Genomic DNA, 20,887 nt, shown 5'->3' with positions numbered 1-20,887 from the left:
AAATTAGTGAATTTCAATTCTTACTTTGAATACGTATTTGAAAATAACTAAATTGCTATTGCTGAAATGTCATGGAATGCATTCCTTCCATTCTTTGTGTTTATAGCTGTTCTTCTATGCAGCTCATGACTGAAAACATATTGAAGCCAAGCAGGTAAATGTGCGTAAACCATATTTTGGGGACCCAGAGACTTATATTAACTTGTTGAAAATGAGCATAATATGGGACCTTTAAGAAATCATTTCAGAGTGTGTAGAACTGTGCTATGTAAACTTAAGTGTGACCTTACATGCCCTCACTCAAACACACAGAGAAGAGGACTAGATTGTAAACTTTGGTGACATCATCTTTCAAAACAGAGATGGAGGGCCAAAAGCAGAACAAGGACATCTGGACAGAGCTAACCATACCAAAGAAAAAAAGATCAGTGTAAACACCCCAAAAAATGGATCCTTGTTTCTTTCTTTCTCTGAGATATCCTCACTCTGTGTGCTATTAATCCAGCCATATTAGACCACTGATAAATCAAATAAGAAGGCAGAAGAAGGACATTAAAGGAGTATTTGAACACAGCCTGGTTCCAGTTCTACAGTCCACTCAGGCCCAGAGAGAGGAAGGAGCTGAAGGGATTTGGTTTCAAAGGGCATGAGCCAGTGTCACAGTGACTTCTCCCTCTCCAGGGGCGGGGCCTATCCGGAGGGACTGGGAGAAGGAGGCGGCTTTCATCATACAGGCCCCGCCCCCTGCCAGACAGCAGTACACCCATACGCTGAGGGTGAGAGAAGGGCAGGGCTCCGTCGCCCTGGTAACCGTGGGGAGCTTGGTGGAGATGGAGAGGGCTTGAGAAAGATCCAGAATGTCCCCAGTAACCACCTGCCCCTCAAGCAACCACTCATTACCTACAAAGGACAGGAAATACACACACACACACACACACACACACACACACACACACACACACACACACACACACACACACACACACACACACACACACACACACACACACACACACACACACACACAACTTCATTTCATGTTCCCTTACAACAGGACAGATCAAATCAAACTCATCATAACTCATTACCACTGGCAAATTCAATCTGAGCATAATCTTGGAGCTGGCGGCAACATTTCACTCTACAGTTGAAATCTTGAATCTTCAAACAGTTTGTTTTTCCTAATGAGGTCTGCTGCTGATGAGCTGGGAAAGCAAACCAGCCAACTAGTGAGGGTGGGACAAAATATCGCCGTATCGTGGCCTCTCACAATACAATTATTGATACACGTCATAGTTATATCTGTAGTCCTTCCTTTAAACATTTTAACTCATGCTTTCTGAGCAGTTTGGCCTTTTGGCACTTTATTTTACACTGGAATATGTTCTGTTTGTTTCATTGTTCACCACAACCGGCAACAACTATGCTGCAATGAATGAATGAAAAACATTATTCTTCCTTTTGCCTTTATAGTGATATTTTATTTCAGTTAACACAAATATTGTGATGTATCGTTAATTAATTCTCTTACAATGTATTGATTATCGGAGAATCACTGTTTTGTGATACCATCGGTATCAGGGAAAAATATTGTAATCTTGTCGTATCGCGAGTTACCGTGTGATTCCCACCCCTACCAGCTAGGCTATATAAAAGTTCTCCTCCCTCATCTACTGCTGTGAATCATAATTGGAATGCTTTAATTGATCACGTCAACAGGAAAAACTGGTCTACTCAAGTCCATGATATGAAATCTTTTCTGTATTGTGTGTGTGTGTGTGTGTGTTGTTTTAAGCGGTGTAGCTCTTCTATATGTGACGTGTGTCCGTTCGTAGCATGAGATTTAGACCAATCCGGAGGAGTAATACCGTAGCACACCAGAGGCCAGTAGAGATTGCTCATACCTAACCCTTCACCACCTGGGTGTGATTTTATATGTATAGATGTTGGTTTCCCCATAGCACAGGGGCACATTAACACTCCCCCAGGTACAGTACTGCACGCCATCTTACATGTATATAAGGAGTGACACAAACAACAATCCTCCATCAAATCCGTCCTCAAACCTACTGTATGTGAAAAGTCCGACACCTCGCTATTTTTTGACAGCCTGCCAATCAAACTGAAATGCGAAATAAGAGATGCCTGACGGTACAAAGTGGTGTGATTACAGGGTGTGCTGGACTGCTTTTTTCCGCTTTTTGTGCACTGAGTCACGTTAAGACTCCGCCCACTCGGGTCAGAGCCAGTCGAGGCCAGTGTACCGCTCTCCGGGCCACCCACCTGCACCCACGGGTGTCTCTAGCCAACTCAGGGGGCTGAAATGCAAAATGTAGCCAATGACATAAGAGTAAAAAGGATTACAACGACAATATGAAGCCTATTTTCAACTTGTAGGCTAGACATTGTGGGACTTCATAAAACAAACAATGCAAACTCCAGCAATCAAAGTTAGCCCTACATCTGAATTCATCACGCTTGTCCCCTGCTATTTTCACAGAATACAAACTAGTTGCCATCTTCCTGCGCTGTGCAAAGATGGTCCACACCAGGTTAAAAATTGTAGGCATGGCAACAAGTTAGAAAATGGGTATGAATTCAAAATTAGTAGCAGAGTATTAGTAGCATTAGTAGAACATGAGTGGAGACCTATTTGTTTGCATGGTTGTCGAACAAATCGTCATATCTCGAACACTACAAGTCACACAGCTTAGATACTTACACTGTCCATGTCAGCACACTCGTGGGAACATTTTGATATATATTATGTGAATGTGCTGTTAAAACTGTAGGAGTGACAGGAATTGACAAAATCTGTGAACATTTTGAAAAAACTACCACACTAAGAACTGAACATTCCACACATCCACTTCAATGTTTAAAAAGCTACAAATCAAACTTAAATTACATAAAAATTATAAAGTCGGAATACATCCTTAAAAGAGCTAAAGGTCTTGAACATTTTAAACTTTGAAGGAGGTTGCTAGCACAAAAAAAAGACGAAGGAGATTATTATTATTATTATTATTATTATTGGCCGCGTTTCCCGAAAACCTTCTAAGCGCTAAGAAGCTCTTTAAGTCTTCTTAAGGCTCCCGTTTGCTTGTTTCGGGAGCCTTAAGAAGATTCAAAGAGCTTCTTAGCGCTAAGAAGGTTTCGGGAAACCCGGCCATCATCTGATATGAATCCATTAAATGCTAATTATAGATTAGCGGCCATATGCAACTTAATTTCTTGACATCCCTGCCCCTGCACTGATCGGATCAATGCATTGTGTTTATTTTCAGAACTGCAGAATCACTGAAACCGCACTCCGAGCATCCTTTTATTGTCTCCCATATGGAAACAGTCTAAAATTAGAAACCCAACCTCATCATTTCATTCGAGGACATTACTCATAGTTCGTCTTTGTGTGCATGCTGACAGCTATGCAACACAACGCTGTGGAATAGCCGGCTTGTTAGAACTACATTGTATTCAAAGTATTGAGAGTTGTATTTGATGACTTCCTAAACAATAAAATGTTCCCAAGTACTCAAAACTGTGTATGTAGGCTAAATAACCAATTCTGAGTAATAAATAAGTAAAACATATCCACGTATAGTGAAATATTCAAGACTACGAGCGATAATGAAATGTGTGCATGCAGGGACAGGGCAGTCTATGGGAAACAAGGTGTGCTCTCCCTCACCCTCGGCAGACAGAGCCCAAAAGCTGGGCGCCTCTTCGGTGAGCTTGGTCCCCTCCGGCAGAGACAGGGTCACCTCCATGGTGACGGTCTGCCCGGGTGATGCCGCCACTGGTGCCATGCTGATCCTAGGGGCTGATTTGGGAAGTTTGGGGAGTGTAGGGGGAGCGGAGGGTCTAGCCGGGGCGGAGTCTACAGTCTCTGTGATGACAGGGAACTGAGGGGACGGGGACGGGGACAAACACAAAAAAGTTGAGTCTAAAAATGATCATCTGTGTCAAAGCTATCAGTCCAGGACACAACAAAGCTTAGCGGCAGTCCCATACTTGAGAATTCATTACTCGTATTCTGACATCAAACACCTTTAATACTTTAATAGTGCCATTCAATCCGTCTCAATTTAATATAAAATCTTATCAGGAAAGCCGCATATATTTAAACATCAAAGCTATCGAAATGAGAGATGAGAGAACACAAACACACAGGCAATGATGGAAAGACTGATTTTGTGCTTTCAAGTACTCAAAGTGTGAACTAGACGCAAGAATTGTTTTAGCTTGTGCCAAGTGTTCAAAGCTTGGGACACACAACTATTACGGTTGTGTGTAGAACACACTCACTCACTCACGCACACACACGCACGCACGCACGCACACACACACACACATCCACACACACACACACACACACACACACACACACACACACACACACACACACACACACACACAAACACACACAGAGCTCACCAGGGACACGGTCTTGGTATCCAGGTCTAGGATTTTGATTTGATGGTTGTTGGTGTCAGCCACATAAAGCACCTTGCCCCCCTCCCCCACGCAGAGCCCCCCAGGCTCGTTAAAACTGGACTCCAAGAAGCCCGGGCCCAGCGTGTCCCCAGCCTCCCCCGTCCCGGCCAACACCCCGCACTGCTTGGTCTCCGGGTCCACCACTTTGATCTGAAACACACACACACACACACACACACACACACACACACACACACACACACACACACACACACACACACGGCAAAAAACATTCAAAATACTAAATAGTTTGTGCTGGCTTCAGATGTGGTGGCAGTAAAAAGCCTGTGTTAAAATTACAGAGTTGCTGAATCTGAATTCCAGTTCACCCCCTGAATCAAAATGTAACGTGAAATATGGACATAATGGTTATGGGTATGTAAACATAATAATAAACACATAATTTAGTACACTTGTTATAGGAATGTAAACATAATAATAAACATAATTTAGTACACGTCATCCCTTTAATCAATCCAATGTTGTTTATCAAAGATGAATTAACAGCTCGTCCCCCTTTTAAACTGGCCTTGTGGTTGTAGGAGTCGGCCACGTAGAGCAGCCCTCGTTGGGGGGCCCAGGCCACGCCGAGGGGGTGCTGCAGCTTGGCGTCCAGTCCCTTCCCATCCACATCCCCGAAGGCGAAGAGGTTCTGCTCCCAAACGGCACATCATGAACCACAGAGAAAGTACAAGCATTCAGTTCCATAAAGCTGGATTCAATTCCCTTCAGGCACCTATCTGAGCCTGTCTGTTGGCAGGAGTAACAGAGGTTCTGTCTAGAGGAAATTGCAATACAATTTGTTAATGGAATCTAATCTAAAATTGGCTTATAAAAATGCATGAAGTTGAAACTCTTCATCCGACAAATAAGCAGCAAGAGTTGTCGTTCCAAGTGACCCCACATTAAGGTTTTCCCATACAAATTATGAACGGTTTCCAAATCCATAGCCTTAATATGAGCCTCTCTAAAATGTTGGCACAACATTTGTGTGGTGTGGAGTGAGTGTAGGGGGCTGGGTAAGAGGACAGGAGTGTAATACATGTCATATTGGTGTTTGGTTTCTGTATAAGTGGCGAACCCTAAAGCCCTTTCTCATCTCTAAGTGTCCAAGGAGTTGGGAGCAGATTGGAGTTGGACAACGCAATTTTACATTCAATATCTTTTTGAGGATGTTTCTAATGTTATAATTCAAATGATTGTTGACCAAAACATTTCCCAAATTCTGATGGTAATATACACCAGTATTTACATGTTCTATAAGGCACATCCACTATGGTAAGCTTGTGATACATCATATTAAAACAAGGAACCAGCCTGTACACAAAGTTCTGTGAGGTGGGCATTTCCTTATGAAGTCTGCTGCGGTGAGCGCAGAAAGTAAACTAGCCAAGTACGGTATATATATATAAAGTTCTCCTCCCTCATCTACTGCTGGGAATCATAATCGGAATGCTTTCATTGATCTTGTAAACCAATAAACCAATAATTTCAATTTCACTCAATTATGAAACCAATCTATTTTCATTGTCTGCCTCATAAAATAAATGTCATTCAAAACTCCTCTGGTGAGCTAAACTCTTCAGCTAAACTCCTCTGGTGAGCTAAACTCTTCAGCTAAACTCCTCTGGTTAGCTAAACTCCTCTGGTGAGCTAAACTCCTCTGGTGAGCTAAACTCCTCTGGTGAGCTAAACTCCCCTGGTGAGCTAAACTCCTCTGGTTAGCTAAACTCCTCTGGTTAGCTACGCATGTTTTGTTACTAGTTGCCACTGGTCCAGTATGGCGGTGCGGTTCTCTTTGGTTCTCTCCTTCCCTTATAAAGAACCTGGGCTGAGTTTCCCAGAGGCATTGTAGCGCTACGTTCATCGTAAGCTATGGCGTTCATCATAGCGCTACGATGCCTCTGGGAAACTCAGCCCTGGTCACTCGGGTGGGAGGAAGACCAGGAAGTGTTTCTGTGGAGAACAGAAACCCTAGGCTGACTAGAGGGGTAAGGACTGCTCGTTCAAGCACAGAGAGATTGCCTGGAATGACTCGGCCTGCTCCCGTCTACCGTCTCAAGACCCAATATGGAGACACCTTAAGCCAGACCCCGGTCAAATAGAGTTTACAGAATACTTGTCATGCGTGCATGATTTTGTTAATCCAGCACGATGGACCGATCCAGAGAGTGCGAATTGAGGTCAACTCCTGTAACGGCATCACATTCATATACTTTCAAATAAATATTTAATACACAGCATTTGATATGAGCCAGATCTCTGTATACCATGCCCTCCTGCTGAGTTTAAAAGCCGGGCCTTAGAACAAAGAAAAATATTATTCCTCCCCAATCTACTGATGGGCCAATAGGACTCAAAACCTTGCCGTTGGACTTGTTATTAAGGAAGTAAACATCTCAGTCGGATGTCTTCCAGTAACTGTATCACCTGAGCCAATAAGAGTAATTTGTCATTCGGTTCACAGGTAGCAAGAGTGCCTGTCCAATGTCACTTAGGTGTTGTTTGATGTGGTTTAATATTTCACCGTGCTTATGTAACAGGTGTCTCTTGCTCACAATGTTGTTTGCCTTTGTTACAATTCTGTCTCTGTAAATGCGTTCCATACTTGGAAGCGTGATCCCTAACTGCTTACTGGCTGTTGTGACAGTCTTCCTGACAGAGCCTTTCTGTGCTTCGGTGGCATTACCAAACCAGCAACTGATACAGAAGGTCAGGACACTTTCAATAAAAGCACTGTAAAACATTTTGAGCATCTTGTTGTGAACGTTAACGGACAGCAGTTTCTTTAAGAAGTACATTCTTTGTTGTATCTTCTCCGAAGGTCGGACCACAGGTCCAATTTCAGTTTAGCATCTAGCACTGATTTCATATGATATCAGGGAAAGCCAAAGAGGGTTTTATTGATCTGTAAAAAGTCTTCCTAAAAGAACCTCTCACTATTTGCGCACTGAGATTACTCTTTAATTCGCTCACTGAAGTTCCATATGGGATCTTAACGTCCATATGCCATTTTCCAAGATAATTGATCGGTCAGCGGGCAGTGTTTCATACGTTTTGATCCGTAATCTGGAACCTAACCTGCCCCGGAGCAGGTTAGCTTGGCAGCATAATACCATCCACCTTCGTGATACAGATGAACCAGGTTTGAACCTGAAGTTATCGTGCTAACCCTGTAATCCTGTTTCGTAGTACAGAGCCACGGTCTCTACTCAACCCATTCTCCAATCTAATCTGACGCGCCCGATCGTTTGTTAACACAGAACCCATCTGCCGTCCTTGGACAATGTTTGGAAGAGGACGGGCACTTTCAAAATATACTTGGCATGGTGATTGGATGAACCATCTGCCTATCACTGTATGACGACGGGCTCATCGTCATAGGCTGCCGTCACACCTAAACCACGCCCGTAGCTCTCACCGGTAGCTCTTCCTCATGTACCAATGATTGCATTTTGATCGGCGCACACACCGATTTATGTTGAGCCTGGCCAGACTGATCCGTGTGTGAATAAACAGAAGGTGAGCTTGCGAGATCAGGAGGGTCTCACGAGGCTAACCCGAATGCCCCCCCCCCTCCCCAAACCTCCCCTCCCCCCCGTAAATGGTAAATGGACTGCACTTATATAGCGCTTCTCCACCTTAGCGGCACTCAAAGCGCTTTACAATGGCCTCTCATTCACCCATTCACACACACATTCACACACCAATGGAGGCAGCTGCCATGCAAGGTGCTAACCTGCTCATTGGGAGCAATTTGGGGTTAGGTGTCTTGCTCAAGGACACTTCGACATGTGGACAGTCGGAGCTGGGATTCGAACCGCTGACCCTTCGATCATTGAACGACTCGCTCCACCAACTGAGCTACAGCCGCCCCGCCCCGTGCATAAAACCCATCTCTAACTTCAGCTCCCTCTTTAGTCCCTCTCTAGTGGCTCCCTGGCTCCCATAAACATTCACAAGAATGCTTGAAATGAAGTGTTTGATGCTCAAATGTTCCTGGGGGCGGATCCCCAGACCTCCCCCTTCCTATAATGTCCCCCACGGGAGTCTACCACCAGGCCTGAAAAAAACAACCTGAGGGTAAACACTATCTTCATTACAAGACTTAAATATTTTACGGCTCCAGTCAGATTTTTCAACGTATTTCTTGCCTAAAAACGTCTCTTTTGATAGCAAAGGTTGCCGACCCCTGCCCTAGACCCACCCCTCCGGGCGCCACGAGTACGCAGACGCAGACACTCACCGTGGGGTCTCTCTCGCCGCCCACCAGCGCTTTGACGGCCCCGTCCTTCAGGGCCAGGGAGCGCACCGTGCTGCTCTCGCTGTCGGCCACGTACAGGCAGCCGCGGGGCGCCTCGGGGGCGGCCGCCAGGCCCGAGGGCTGAGCGAAGCCCGCCTTGCGCGGGTAGGCGTTGTTACGGTTCTCCTCGCTGCCGCTGCCCGCCCAGCGCACACATGTGCCTGCTCTGGATTCACTGGAGGGGGAGGAGGAGGAGGAGGAGGGGAAGAGAGGGGAGGGGGAGGAGGAGGAGGAGGGGAAGAGAGGGGAGGAGGAGGAGGACGAGGAGGAGGAGGAGGGGAAGAGAGGGGAGGAGGAGGGGAAGAGAGGGGAGGGGGAGGAGGAGGAGGAGAAGAGAGGGGAGGAGGGGAAGAGAAGGGAGGAGGAGGAGGAGGAGAAGAGAGTCGAGGGGGAGGAGGAGGAGGAGGAGGGGAAGAGAGGGAAGGAGGAGGAGGAGGGGAAGAGAAGGGAGGAGGAGGAGGAGGGAGAGAGGGGAGGGGGAGAAGGAGGAGGGGACATCGTAACCATCACTTGATCGGTCTATTACAGTTTTCAAACCTAAGAGTGTGCCAGGCTAGGTCCATTAAGCACTGACACTCTAGGTATTTTAAATTATTTCATGTAGTGTTTAGACCAGGGGCCCCCAATATGGGATCAGATCTCCTCACTGAACTGGACCAGCTAACATAGAGAACAGCAGAACAGTTGTCGTGTGTCAGTTTCTCACCTCGCTTTGGGCAGCTTCCCCTCCGCCAGGAACAGAGCCCAGATCTGGTGGGTCCCTGCCATGGCTATCCACAGCACATTATCCTCCTCACCACCTACACACACGCACACACACACACACACGCACACACACGCACACAGAAGAGATAACTCTTGGTCATAACATGTTATTAATCAATATATTGAGCAGCTCACAACTCATAAAACTCATAAAACCCAACTCCTAGTATAAGCTTATCAAAGCACAAATCCCAACTACAACTTTTTTATTGGACCCGCTAAGAACAGTCACATCTACACCATTAAATATGGAGGAACACTGGGCACAGTTGGCACCTCTAGCACCTGAATTATGTCCATCTCTGAAGCAGAGAGCTTTGTACTGAGAGGGGGGGATACGGCCCACGGCAGTAGACTTAAAACATTCATGACCCCTTCATGAATATGCAGTGACTCCACGTAGATGTACGTCCGTAGATTTAAGGGTCCAATAAATGTGACCGTTGAGAGAAACATGAGAATTTAAGACCTTTTCACTCAGCAGCTTGAGATGCATGTGTACGGTTAAGTTGCCTGCCTCAAAGGTAAAATGACCAAGCTGTGGCTCTGCTGATTATGTGGCTTGTAAATGCTGCCTTAAAGGCATGCACCCATGGCGGGTACTGTATTAGACCACAACAAAAGTCAACATACAGTACTCCATACAGTATATTCCATATATTCCAAATATCCTGGTGTATTGAGCCAGCAGGCTTTGATAGACAACGTGTGTCACACTACTGGATATGAATTCTTCCATGACAACAAGAGAGGAGGAAACGGTGCCGAATGACAAAAATGTTAAAAACGAATTGAGAGCAGTTTTCTTTTTACATTAATTTAAGATAAACATACAAGTTAAATAGCAGTGTCACCTCAACTTGCCACACACCCACACACACGTACTGTATGTACACTCAACAATAATTGAGCACACATTTTCATGCGAACATACGCGTACACACAGACACAAACATTTAAACCGAATGCTCATTCTGCCTGATGATGCCAGTCAACTGGAATGTTTCGCAGGATAAGCAACAGGCCAAGTTTGACCTTAATGGAACAATCAGCGTGTTTGTGTGTGTGTGAGTGTTTGTGTGTGTGTGAGTGTTTGTGTGAGTGTGTGCTTCAGCTCCTCTCTCTCTCATTTATACCACCTGCTCAGTGAACACACGCACGCACACACGCACGCACGCACACACGCACACGCACACGCACACACACACACACACACACACACACACACTGCCTTAGGCTGGACAAATAGGCCACAATCAGAATGCCTTGACAGCATCACATTATTACGTATATCAAAACAACCGACATGAGAAGTAACAACTTCAGAGATAAAGGATCTGAGAAAGAACCTCAAAAGAAGAAACTTCACAGACTGATAAACTAGACTGGGAGAGTTTGGGGTGAATTACAAAAAAAATATCAAAAATGAAAAACAAACTCCCCAAGGCAGAATAATACAAGTGAACTATTATTATGAGGAATTACATTTTATGAGATGAAAAAATAAGGAAGAATGTGAGCATAATTTTGAAGAGGGCTTTTTGATTTAAATTTACTTTAACACGCCCTCAGAGGAAATCCTCTGGCAGCCAAATCATCCCATAACAAGCGCTCATCCAAATCCTCAGGTTAGGAGGAGTGAGACCTTGCGTCTGTGTGCTTCTCAGGATGTTGACCCCACCGAAAGAACAGACGAGCATTTTCCAAATAAGCTTGAGAAGAGAACCAATCCTATATTTCACCCCTAAATAGTAAATGGACGGCACTTATATAGCGCTTTTCCACCTTAGCGGCACTCAAAGCGCTTTACAATGGCCTCTCATTCACTCATTCACACACACACTCGCACACCAATGGCGGTAGCTGCCATGCAAGGTGCTAACCTGCTCATTGGGAGCAATTTGGGGTTAGGCGTCTTGCTCAAGGACAATTCGACATGTGGACAGTAGGAGCTGGGATTCGAACCGCTGACCCTTCGATCACTGAACGATCCACTCTACCAACTGAGCTACAGCCGCCCCCTACTCCTTGAGACTGCGCTAGACTAATGCGGCTTTACAGGAAGCAGCTCCTGGAGACATGGCTAGATTGGCCCCACTGGGCCTCATCTATTCCCATTTATTAGTGCTTGTACTCACCTGCTGTGCCAAGGGCCACATCCCAAGGGGAGCTGATTGGCTGCTGGGGTCCCATGGCCCCACCCTCCTTGTCTGTGCCCTGAACCCCCACACCAGCTACAGTGCTCACACGCCCCTCCAAGAGGTCAATCTGAGAGAGAGAGAGAGAGAGAGAGAGAGAGAGAGAGAGAGAGAGAGAGAGAGAGAGATTAAGAGTCAGTGAGTGAGTGAGTGAGTGAGTGAGTGAGTGAGTGAGTGAGTGAGTGAGATGGCTCAAATCAGTGCCTCAGTCCGGTACAGTCACGAGAACTTTGGATGTCCCAGTTTTGCCGTCCTTTCCAAGTGTCCCTGCTTTCCTCATAACCCAGATGATACGGTTCTATTCCGAAGTGGCTGGAATGAGGCTGTAATTGGGTGGATGTGTGGCGAGTCACCTTGCGTATCAGATGGTTCTCAGTGTCAGCCACGTACACCGTGTCACCTTTGATGGCGACCCCCTGGGGAGAGCAGAAGGAGGCTTCGAACAGGTCGCCATCTTGTCTTCCACTCTCAGGCCCTGTGACGTCATATGAAGTGAGGTTGTTACATCGGGGTGCATCATCAAATTTGTTCCCAGTTTATATATTCTAGGACGTGTTGGACAACAAAATCCCCATAGAGACAGATAACAAAGCTAAGTTAAAAATGTGGACTTCACTAATCAAATCAAACTTTATTTGTATAGCGCATTTCATACACAGAGGCAACACAATGCGCTTTACCGACAGCAATGGTGGACATAGATCCTACCCCTACATATTCCAGAGGGAAGCAAAAAAAACAGCTCACCCAGGGGCCAGAAAAGTGAGCTGTATAAAATCTTCCCTGTCCTCTCTCAACGAGAAGATCGAGCAAGCTCCTAGAAAATGCTTGTCTATTGGCTAAGAACATTTACGGCGCAATAAACATGGCCTAATACTTTATAGGAAAGGCATGACGATCAGTAGAGCATATAAATAGTTAGATGTTGCCTACTGTACATGGTAGGCCTACCGGCTGGATTTCAAAATGGGTCAACTAGCATATGCATCCAATTTTAGGCTAATCTTGAAAGGCTGTGATGTCTCAAGCAGCTGCTAAGCTTTGTGGAATGCTTACCCAGCTTCCTCTTATAACATGAAGTACCTGCCCAATAATACACGCCACCAGCACTCAATTCTCTCTCACAGCAATCATAACATTATGGAACCTTAATCCTAACTTGACCCTAACCAAAGCCTTGCTGTTTAATAAGTATGTAAGTAAGTATCCTTGAGAACCAATGTTTCTCAAGCCTAGCGGCCCATAGGACAGGAGCCTATCTCCTGATTCCTTAGCGTGAGGCAGCTTGATGTACAAGTGCACCCCCTGGACATGACGCTAGTATGTCGCAGGGATTTACCCCTAATCCAACCCTTGATGCTGAGTGCCAAGCAGGGAGGCATTGGGTACCATTTTTTATAGCCTCTGGTATGACTCGGTCGGGGATCGAACCCACAACCTCTCAATCTCAGGACGGACACTCTAACCACAAGGCCACTGAGTAGTCAATACAGCCACCGTAAATCTTATTAAACTGTAACCCAAACCAAACCCTCGTTCTTAACTTCCTCAAACCCCTCTTCTCAAACTCCAAACTTAAACTAACCAACTTACCTAACCTAAATAACAAACTTAACCTAACCCAATCTCTACACAACCCTAACCTAACCCCCCTCTCGTCCTCACCAACCCATACCTCCTACGGCGTGAAGCACCTCTCCAGTGTTGGACACCACCAGCACCCTGTGGTGCCCGGTGTCGGCGATGGCCAGCCTCTTCCCGCCGGCGTCCGCCGCCACCTTCCCGGGGAACGAGAGGAGGGTGGGGGGCAGGGTGTCCCTGTAGAGCCTGATCCCCACCGGGTGGTCCCTCAGCAGACCCAGGTCCCCGTAGTGTCGGAGGGCGGCGTCGGCGAAGAGGGAGAGCCGGTCGCGGTGGCCCTCGCCCACCAGGGACAGGAGCAGGTTTCCGCGGGGCCCCAGGAGGACCAGGGTGGGCCAGCACGCCACCTCCAGCTCCTGCCACAGACGCGCGTCGCCGTCGTTCACCACCGGGTGGCCGATGTCGTAGCGCAGCACGGCGCTGCGGACGTTGTGCAGGACCTGGAGAGCAGCGGGGGGAATTCTAGTTTATGACTATTCATTTATTCCTTCGTTGTAGGGCTGGGTATCGAGTCGAATTTCAAGAATCGATTCGATTCCGATTCACAAGGTTCGGAATCGATTATCACGATTCAATTCGATTCAATTCGATTTGATTCAATATCGATTCGGTTAGTGTTAATAAAACCTTCTTTTTTTTTTTTTTAGCTGTAACCTTAATTACATGACTGCCAAGTTATGCAACACATCAATACTAGGGCTGGGTATCGATACTGATTTCCAAAAATGAAAGAATTAATGAACTATTCATTCCTTCATTTATTCATTCATTCATTAAATAAAAGATCGATTTTGGGATTCATGAATCGATTCTGAATCATTTGATTCAGAATCGATTAATCGATTTTTTAAACCCAGCCCTACTTCATTGGCATTGACTGTTTGTCGACGCCGTTGGCCGCTGGTTTTCCTGGGGTCTGAACACCCAACATTCAACACACAAAGTAGTAGTGTTGGTAGTAGTAATAACAACATAGTGTTTGGATTTGGGGGATTTTACTGGACTGGGTGTTCTGGCCCAGTCCAGTATTAGCACAACCAAGTCCATACGAAAACAAAACAAACAACTTTTATTGTCATACAGTGGATTTTACACAGCATACGGTAATGATGCACACACAGAGTGACAGTTGTGTCCACTGATGGAATTCTCTGCTCTTAACCAATCCTGTCATCCTTCCTCCAAGGACAGCGGGGAGCAGACAGTAGGCAGCGTGCATGCTGGGACGCGCCACGGGGACCAACCAAGCGCTCCTGTCCGTCTTCCGTCAGGGACGGACACCGTTAGCGTTCTGTTCTTCTGCATGTTTTTCATATTGGGTTCTTTTGGGAGGAAACCCTTGCGAACACAGGGAGAGCATGCAAACTGCGCACGGAAAGACCCAGGACCTTCTTGCTTGCTTAGCCGGTAGACAAACATACTCCTGGAGCTTGCTCGATCGCCTCGTTGAGAGGGGTCAGGGAAGAATTTTTACAGCTCACTTATCTGGCCCCCGGGTGATTACTGTTTTTTTGCTTCCCTCTGGAATATGTAGGGGTGGGATGTCTGCCCACCTCCCTTGTTCTCTGTAAAGCGCATTGTGTTGCCTCTGGGTATGAAATGCGCTATATAAATAAAGCTTTGATTGATGATTGATTGATTGCTGTGAGGCGACAGTCCTAGGTACTACGCCACCATGCTGCTGCGCGGGAGCCATTTTGGGGGTTCAGTGTTTTTCTCAAGGACACTTCAGCATTAATGCTCCAAACTATTGTTTTCATATCGGCCTTGAATCTGCCGATCTCTAATGTTAATGTACCCTGGTGTCACTTACTTCCTGTTTCACTTAACAATTGAATCAGTATGGATCTCTGACCTTACTCCTGTAGACAAGCTCAAGGCTGAATTAATTTCATGGACTGGCCAGTCAGCAGGCTCTGACACGCCATAGGGTTGGTCGAGCTACAGTATGTTGATTGACATGTGGGCCCTCTGGTTTACATCATGTGATTCCTTGTTCTGATCGGAGGTCGATCCAACTGTCTGTGATCTATGGCCATTGAGAGTGCCCAGAGACTCAAATTCTTTCCATCAGCCAGACTGACTAGGAAGTGAAATGTGAGCTTATCGATCAGCCTTGTTGACCACTGCCCTGTCTGGACTGCACTAGAGCTATAGCCTGAACAATACTGAGATCCAAAGTCCAGATGTGTCAAATACTGGTTTTAAAGAAATTAATTTATAATAAGCCGAAATAGGCTCACGTTTATCCTCAGAAGGACTACAATGGTCAAAGATTAGATTCTAATCTAAATGATAGGTGATTTAAAATAAGTGTGCACTACAGAGGTTCATCAACTTCACTTGTTTTTGTTAATTGTAGTAAAATCTACAGAAATTTCTTTCTTTTTTTTTTTTTTATAATTGAAACTCACCTTTTCATTAGGAAATTTGGCAGAGTGGACACCCACAATCACCAGACCATCTGAGAGAGAGAGAGAGAGAGAGAGAGAGAGAGAGAGAGAGAGAGAGAGAACATGTGACGAAGGCAGATGACAAACAGAACTATATCTGGATTTATGTACTGTTCTAAAGTCCCTTGGGATCTCTTCATACTTATAATACCTATTAAAATGTCAAGAGCAATATTTCATGCTTTGCCGTGTGCACCTAAATGTACCCGAATGAGCTATGATTTGTCTAAGTGTGAAACACACTCCTGAATGGGAAACATAATTAAAAAATAGCTTTACCTGGTCACGCAATCTGTACAGGAAAAGTCTGGCCTACAGCTACGGTTCTTTCCAGTTCAAGAGTTTGGTAAAAAAATAATAATTATGGATGGAACCTCATATTCTAGAATCATTCGAACGGTGTGAGTTATGGCGTTAATACTGCAGAATCATTCAACCCAATGGTTAAAGCATTCTATTTGTATTTTATTTTATTTAACCTTCATTTATCCATGGAGGGAACCAATCGAGACCAAGGTGACATTTGCAATGGTGCCCTGGTTACAAGCATTCAACAGTATTTAAAATCATAAAACCATAAAAGATCATAAAACACAAAAACATACATCCAGTTACAAGCTCAGCTGACAAACGATCACCATTCAAAACATGCACAGAACTCAACCTCAAACACAATGTTAACATTGTTATCAATAAAAAGAGACAAAAAAGAGACCCTAGCCTGTTGAAGGTTTTTCTCATTTCATAGGGAGACCAATTAGGAATCTAGATACCTTAAGCTCTGTGTCATCTTAGGACAGAGCTAAACTCCTAACGGCCACACAGAGCAGATAGTTAGAGCTGAGGCTGAGAGAGAGAGAGAGAGAGAGAGAGAGAGAGAGAGAGAGAGAGAACAGAACGAGACTTTCCACTCTGCACCTCAACAGACCCTAAAAGTCATCACTATCAGACAGGACACATGCTCATAAAAAGTTCCTAGATGTAGGAAAGTGTGCGAGATGAAATCACATATGTTTAATCGCCTGGTCTCCGGTTCAGCGTACAGTCTTAGAAGACTCACCAATATGTAGATGCAACTAATGTGTGACCTATTGTTGGGGGCAAGTGCCTTGCTCAAGGGCACAACGGTAGGCAATTATTGACATCACTCCACCCAGCATCTCTCCAGACACCGGCTACCACTGATTAGTTTCCGCTGTGTGTAATGCCTTTCAGGTTTGAAGCTTAAGCTATGTTCTTTACTTCTTTATTTATTGTAAATAAATTGTATATATCCCACGTATATTTTGTATATCATATTTCTCATTGGTGTATGTATTCTATGCTTTTAGTTTGGTTGTCTTTAGTGCACTTTCTCTTCTTTTTTGTAATAGTAGGCTACACATACCAATATATCTATTATAGCCGAGTATGCATTTGTTATTGTACAACTCATTTGTCAATCTATTTTAGCTTATGATACTGTCTATATCTTGTAATGTGGTTCTGTATAACCCGCCCCCTGACGTCACTAGCCAATTAGGGGCGCGCACTATTAAAGGTGCGTCACCCATGGGTGCGGTAAGACTTTGACAAACGCCGCTTGAGACGAAACGTCTCAATAAATCACCCAGCATCGAGAGCTTGAGTGTGCGGCTTCTTTTCCTTTTCTAGTGTATTTCACCGTTACCGGCTCCTCTCCGGTGTGCATTTTGTTTTTCCTCAAAAAAGTTTAATTCAGATTCAGATTCAGACAACTTTATTGATCCCACGTGAGGCATTTCATTTGTAGCTTGCTCAACTAACAAAAACATTTGAACAACAACAACAACATACAACAACAATATTCCATGCTATACACAGTCCAGTAAAACAGGCAACAAGGTTGTTGTCGGGAACATTTGTCAAAAAGTCAAAAAGATAGTTCTGTCAAGGACAGTGTATAGGCTACTTAAAGTGATTACCGTCTGAATTAAGAAGTCTGATAGCCGAGGGAATAAAAGATTTAGAGTGACAGTTGGTCTTACTCAAAGGAACATGATAACGGAGGCCAGGATGTAACAGCGAAAACTGCTGAGACAGAGCAAGGAGAGGTTGGTTAATGATGCTCTTCGCCTTCTTGACCACCTGGTCCTCCCAGAGAGAACACAGGTCTCTCTGTCTGAATCCAGTTATTTTGGAGCACACTCTGACTATATTCTGTAGGCTGTTCTTATCTTTAATGGATAGACCTCTGGCAACCCCAGGGTACGGCCGTTTTCAGCATGGGTTACTGTACTTTCCAAGAGTTCGTTAGCTTGTTTGGCTCCTTCCTGTTCTAATGTGGTCGCCACTCATTCCGTTGTGTTTTGTCTAATGAAACTGAAATGTCAAAGACACTTTTTTTGCACCAATTTCCTGTTACTTACAGTACCCCCGGGACATGAACACACAGCTTTTGATAGATGGAAAGGACAGGAAAAAGCATATTTGCAGCGTTCCTTTGACCATTAAAATTCATAACCTGTGTGTCAAAAAGTACAATCACATTTGGTGGGAAAGGTAACCAATTTAAAGTATAACACAACCTATTAAGCTCCATTTTTACTTAGAAAGTAAAAATGTACTTTCATTTTCAAAAATAACAAGCTTTAAGTTTTGTTTGTTCATTTCATAATTACTGACCACCTGTCTGCAGAGGTTTAAGCACTGGCTGCATTAGGGCCTACACATGTAACAAGACGAGGGAGACATGGAAGAGAAGTGGATAGAAACTCCACGGACACTACAGGGGGTTGGGGGGCGGGGCCATTCTGTTTCCTCGGACGATCTTGCTGAAGAGCTAACGATAGGCACTGACAAGACGTGATTACGCTGCTTCCCAAGCTAAAATAAGCAAGGTGTTCGGCAAGGTACAATGCAGTGCTTGTCCTGGGCCTCTGCTCATTGAGTGTGTGTGTATTTTGAGCTACTCAGATAGCAGCCACACCGGAGCAGAGGAACACTTTTAGCTATGCATACTTTCACTAACCTAGTGAACCCTGATGTTCTGATGCCCTGCTCTCTGGTCCCTCCAAGAACCCTGACTCTGAATACCAGTTGTTACAGAGCCGATGTACTGATACTGTACGCCTCAATCTTTACCATCGGGTCTGTGTTCTTACCTTCTTTGTGTGACTTATAGGCATTTATGTCTATAAGAGGGGTCAGGTCAGGGAATAATTTTTACAGCTCACTTATCTGGCCCCCTGGGTGATTACTGTTTTTTTGCTTCCCTCTGGAATATGTAGAGAGTGGGTCGTATGCCCTCCTCCCTTGTTCTCTGTAAAGCGCATTGTGTTGCCTCTGGGTATGAAATGCGCTATACAAATAAAGCTTTGATTTGATTTGATTTATGCCATCCCAGAAACTAACAAATGATTCAACTAACCACACTTTATAAGCAGGCAGCCAATAATAAAATCAGGCTTTATAGTGGCTAGAAGGGACTGAGGGTAAAAACTGCTTAAGCTTTCCAAAACCAGAGTTGATAGCAACTGCTGCTGGCTACCCAGAGAGGAACGTGGGAACTTTGTTCATGTGTGCAGGTTTGCACTTTTGTCCAACTTTGACCAACCGGCTGAGTTTATCCTTCACATGCCATGTACACACTACGTTTTCACACTGATTGCTTATTCATAGCATGAGAAAGGCTTTCATATTTGAGATGGAAGCAAAAAAAGTGATTGAAGTCAGGTGTGTGTGTGTGTGTGTGTGTGTGTGTGTGTGTGTGTGTGTGTGTGTGGGTGTGTGTGTGTGCTTGTGTGTGTGCACCTACCTTTTACAGAGTGCCTCTTCTCCAGGTGGTGCAGGTCAGGCAGGATGTGCATGCAGTTGATGCAGCAATAGGTGAAGAAGTCCAGTACCACCACTTTACCAGAGAGCTCCTTTGCTAGAGACAGTGGGCCCTCTGTGTTCAGCCAATCCAGGCCTGGAGCAAAACAACAACAAATACAAGGAACAGGTTAGCCTATTAATCCTTTCATACTCAACAAGCTGCAGAAATTCATTTTGAAAGACAGTCAGTTCAGAGGTTTCACAAACACCAGGGTCAGTCATTATGTTGAGTTTATCTGTATCAAGCATAATATTGGAGCCAGCACCAACATTTCACTGTGAATGTAGGCTACACCGTACATTACATGTGACAAATAAAGGAATCTTGAATCGTGAGCAATAGCAGTGGCTACTCTTGGGAATTGGGATGGGAGATATCTGCGACAACAAAAATCCCACTGCACTCCAAATAAACTTTCTATCCTATTCTGAAAGTCTGGCAAATATTTGTGGATTGATTCCTAGCATGCAATACAAGCAGTGGTGTAGTTCTGTATCCATGAACACACAGTAGGCCCACTTCTGTAACCACCACTAATGTAACATGTCTGCAATCTAGCCATAAGAGTAGCCTATATACCCACTTCCTTAGTCACCACTACACCCATGTTCACAGGACCCCACAAGCTGCAACCTGTCAAGATATGTTGGTCATGTGCATGTGCTGAAAGTGAGCAGCAACTGCGCATGCTCACAAACAGCCCGAGAGAGAATGTGCAGGTTACTGTATATGCATCTACCTTCCTCAAAATCGTGAATCTTCAAATCTTCTTTTTCGTCTAGTTTTCTCAAATACTGGTAAACGAGATTCTCTCTCTCCTGTTGGGTTGTGGCGTCTTCTAGGGCGTCGTCCAGCTGACTCTGAATAGGAAATAAGGCAGAAAGGCTGCACTGAGACGCCATCTTTCCTAAATCAAACCGGTTGTGCTATCCTATAGATTCGCACCGGTATTTTCGACCCCAAAGATATAGGGCTTTTTCTATAAATCAGAGTAATAATGACCATTTTGAATGCATATTAATTCAAGATGTTATAAATATATATTAACACATGAACATTTACATTATATGTGTGCCCCGGTTACACTATCGTTAAAAAAATAATAAATATATATATGGAAAGTGCTGATGTGTTTTGTAACATTGCATAACAAGAACAGTGTCGGAGCAGAGCTTTATTTGTGTGCCGACATTAC

General features: G+C 44.8%; 1 protein-coding gene across 1 annotated transcript; it reads right to left on the bottom strand.

Annotated features, from left to right (window-relative positions):
* Window positions 1–259: 259 nt before the first annotated feature.
* nhlrc2 (NHL repeat containing 2) lies at window positions 260–20,594 on the bottom strand (the record flags this gene model as incomplete). Its single annotated transcript, XM_084459955.1, has 12 exons — window positions 260–900; window positions 3,692–3,905; window positions 4,438–4,647; window positions 5,027–5,149; window positions 8,744–8,975; window positions 9,507–9,600; window positions 11,704–11,833; window positions 12,117–12,238; window positions 13,439–13,844; window positions 15,819–15,868; window positions 19,633–19,785; window positions 20,432–20,594. The coding sequence occupies 12 exons, from the start codon at window positions 20,592–20,594 to the stop codon at window positions 638–640; spliced, it is 2,160 nt and encodes a 719-aa protein (XP_084316081.1). The 3' UTR covers window positions 260–637.
* Window positions 20,595–20,887: the final 293 nt, after the last annotated feature.

Source organism: Borostomias antarcticus (assembly GCF_949987555.1).
Source record: "Borostomias antarcticus genome assembly, chromosome: 29".
In the NCBI taxonomy this organism is placed as follows: Eukaryota; Metazoa; Chordata; class Actinopteri; order Stomiiformes; family Stomiidae; genus Borostomias; species Borostomias antarcticus.
This window is presented reverse-complemented; position numbering and strand designations above follow the sequence as displayed.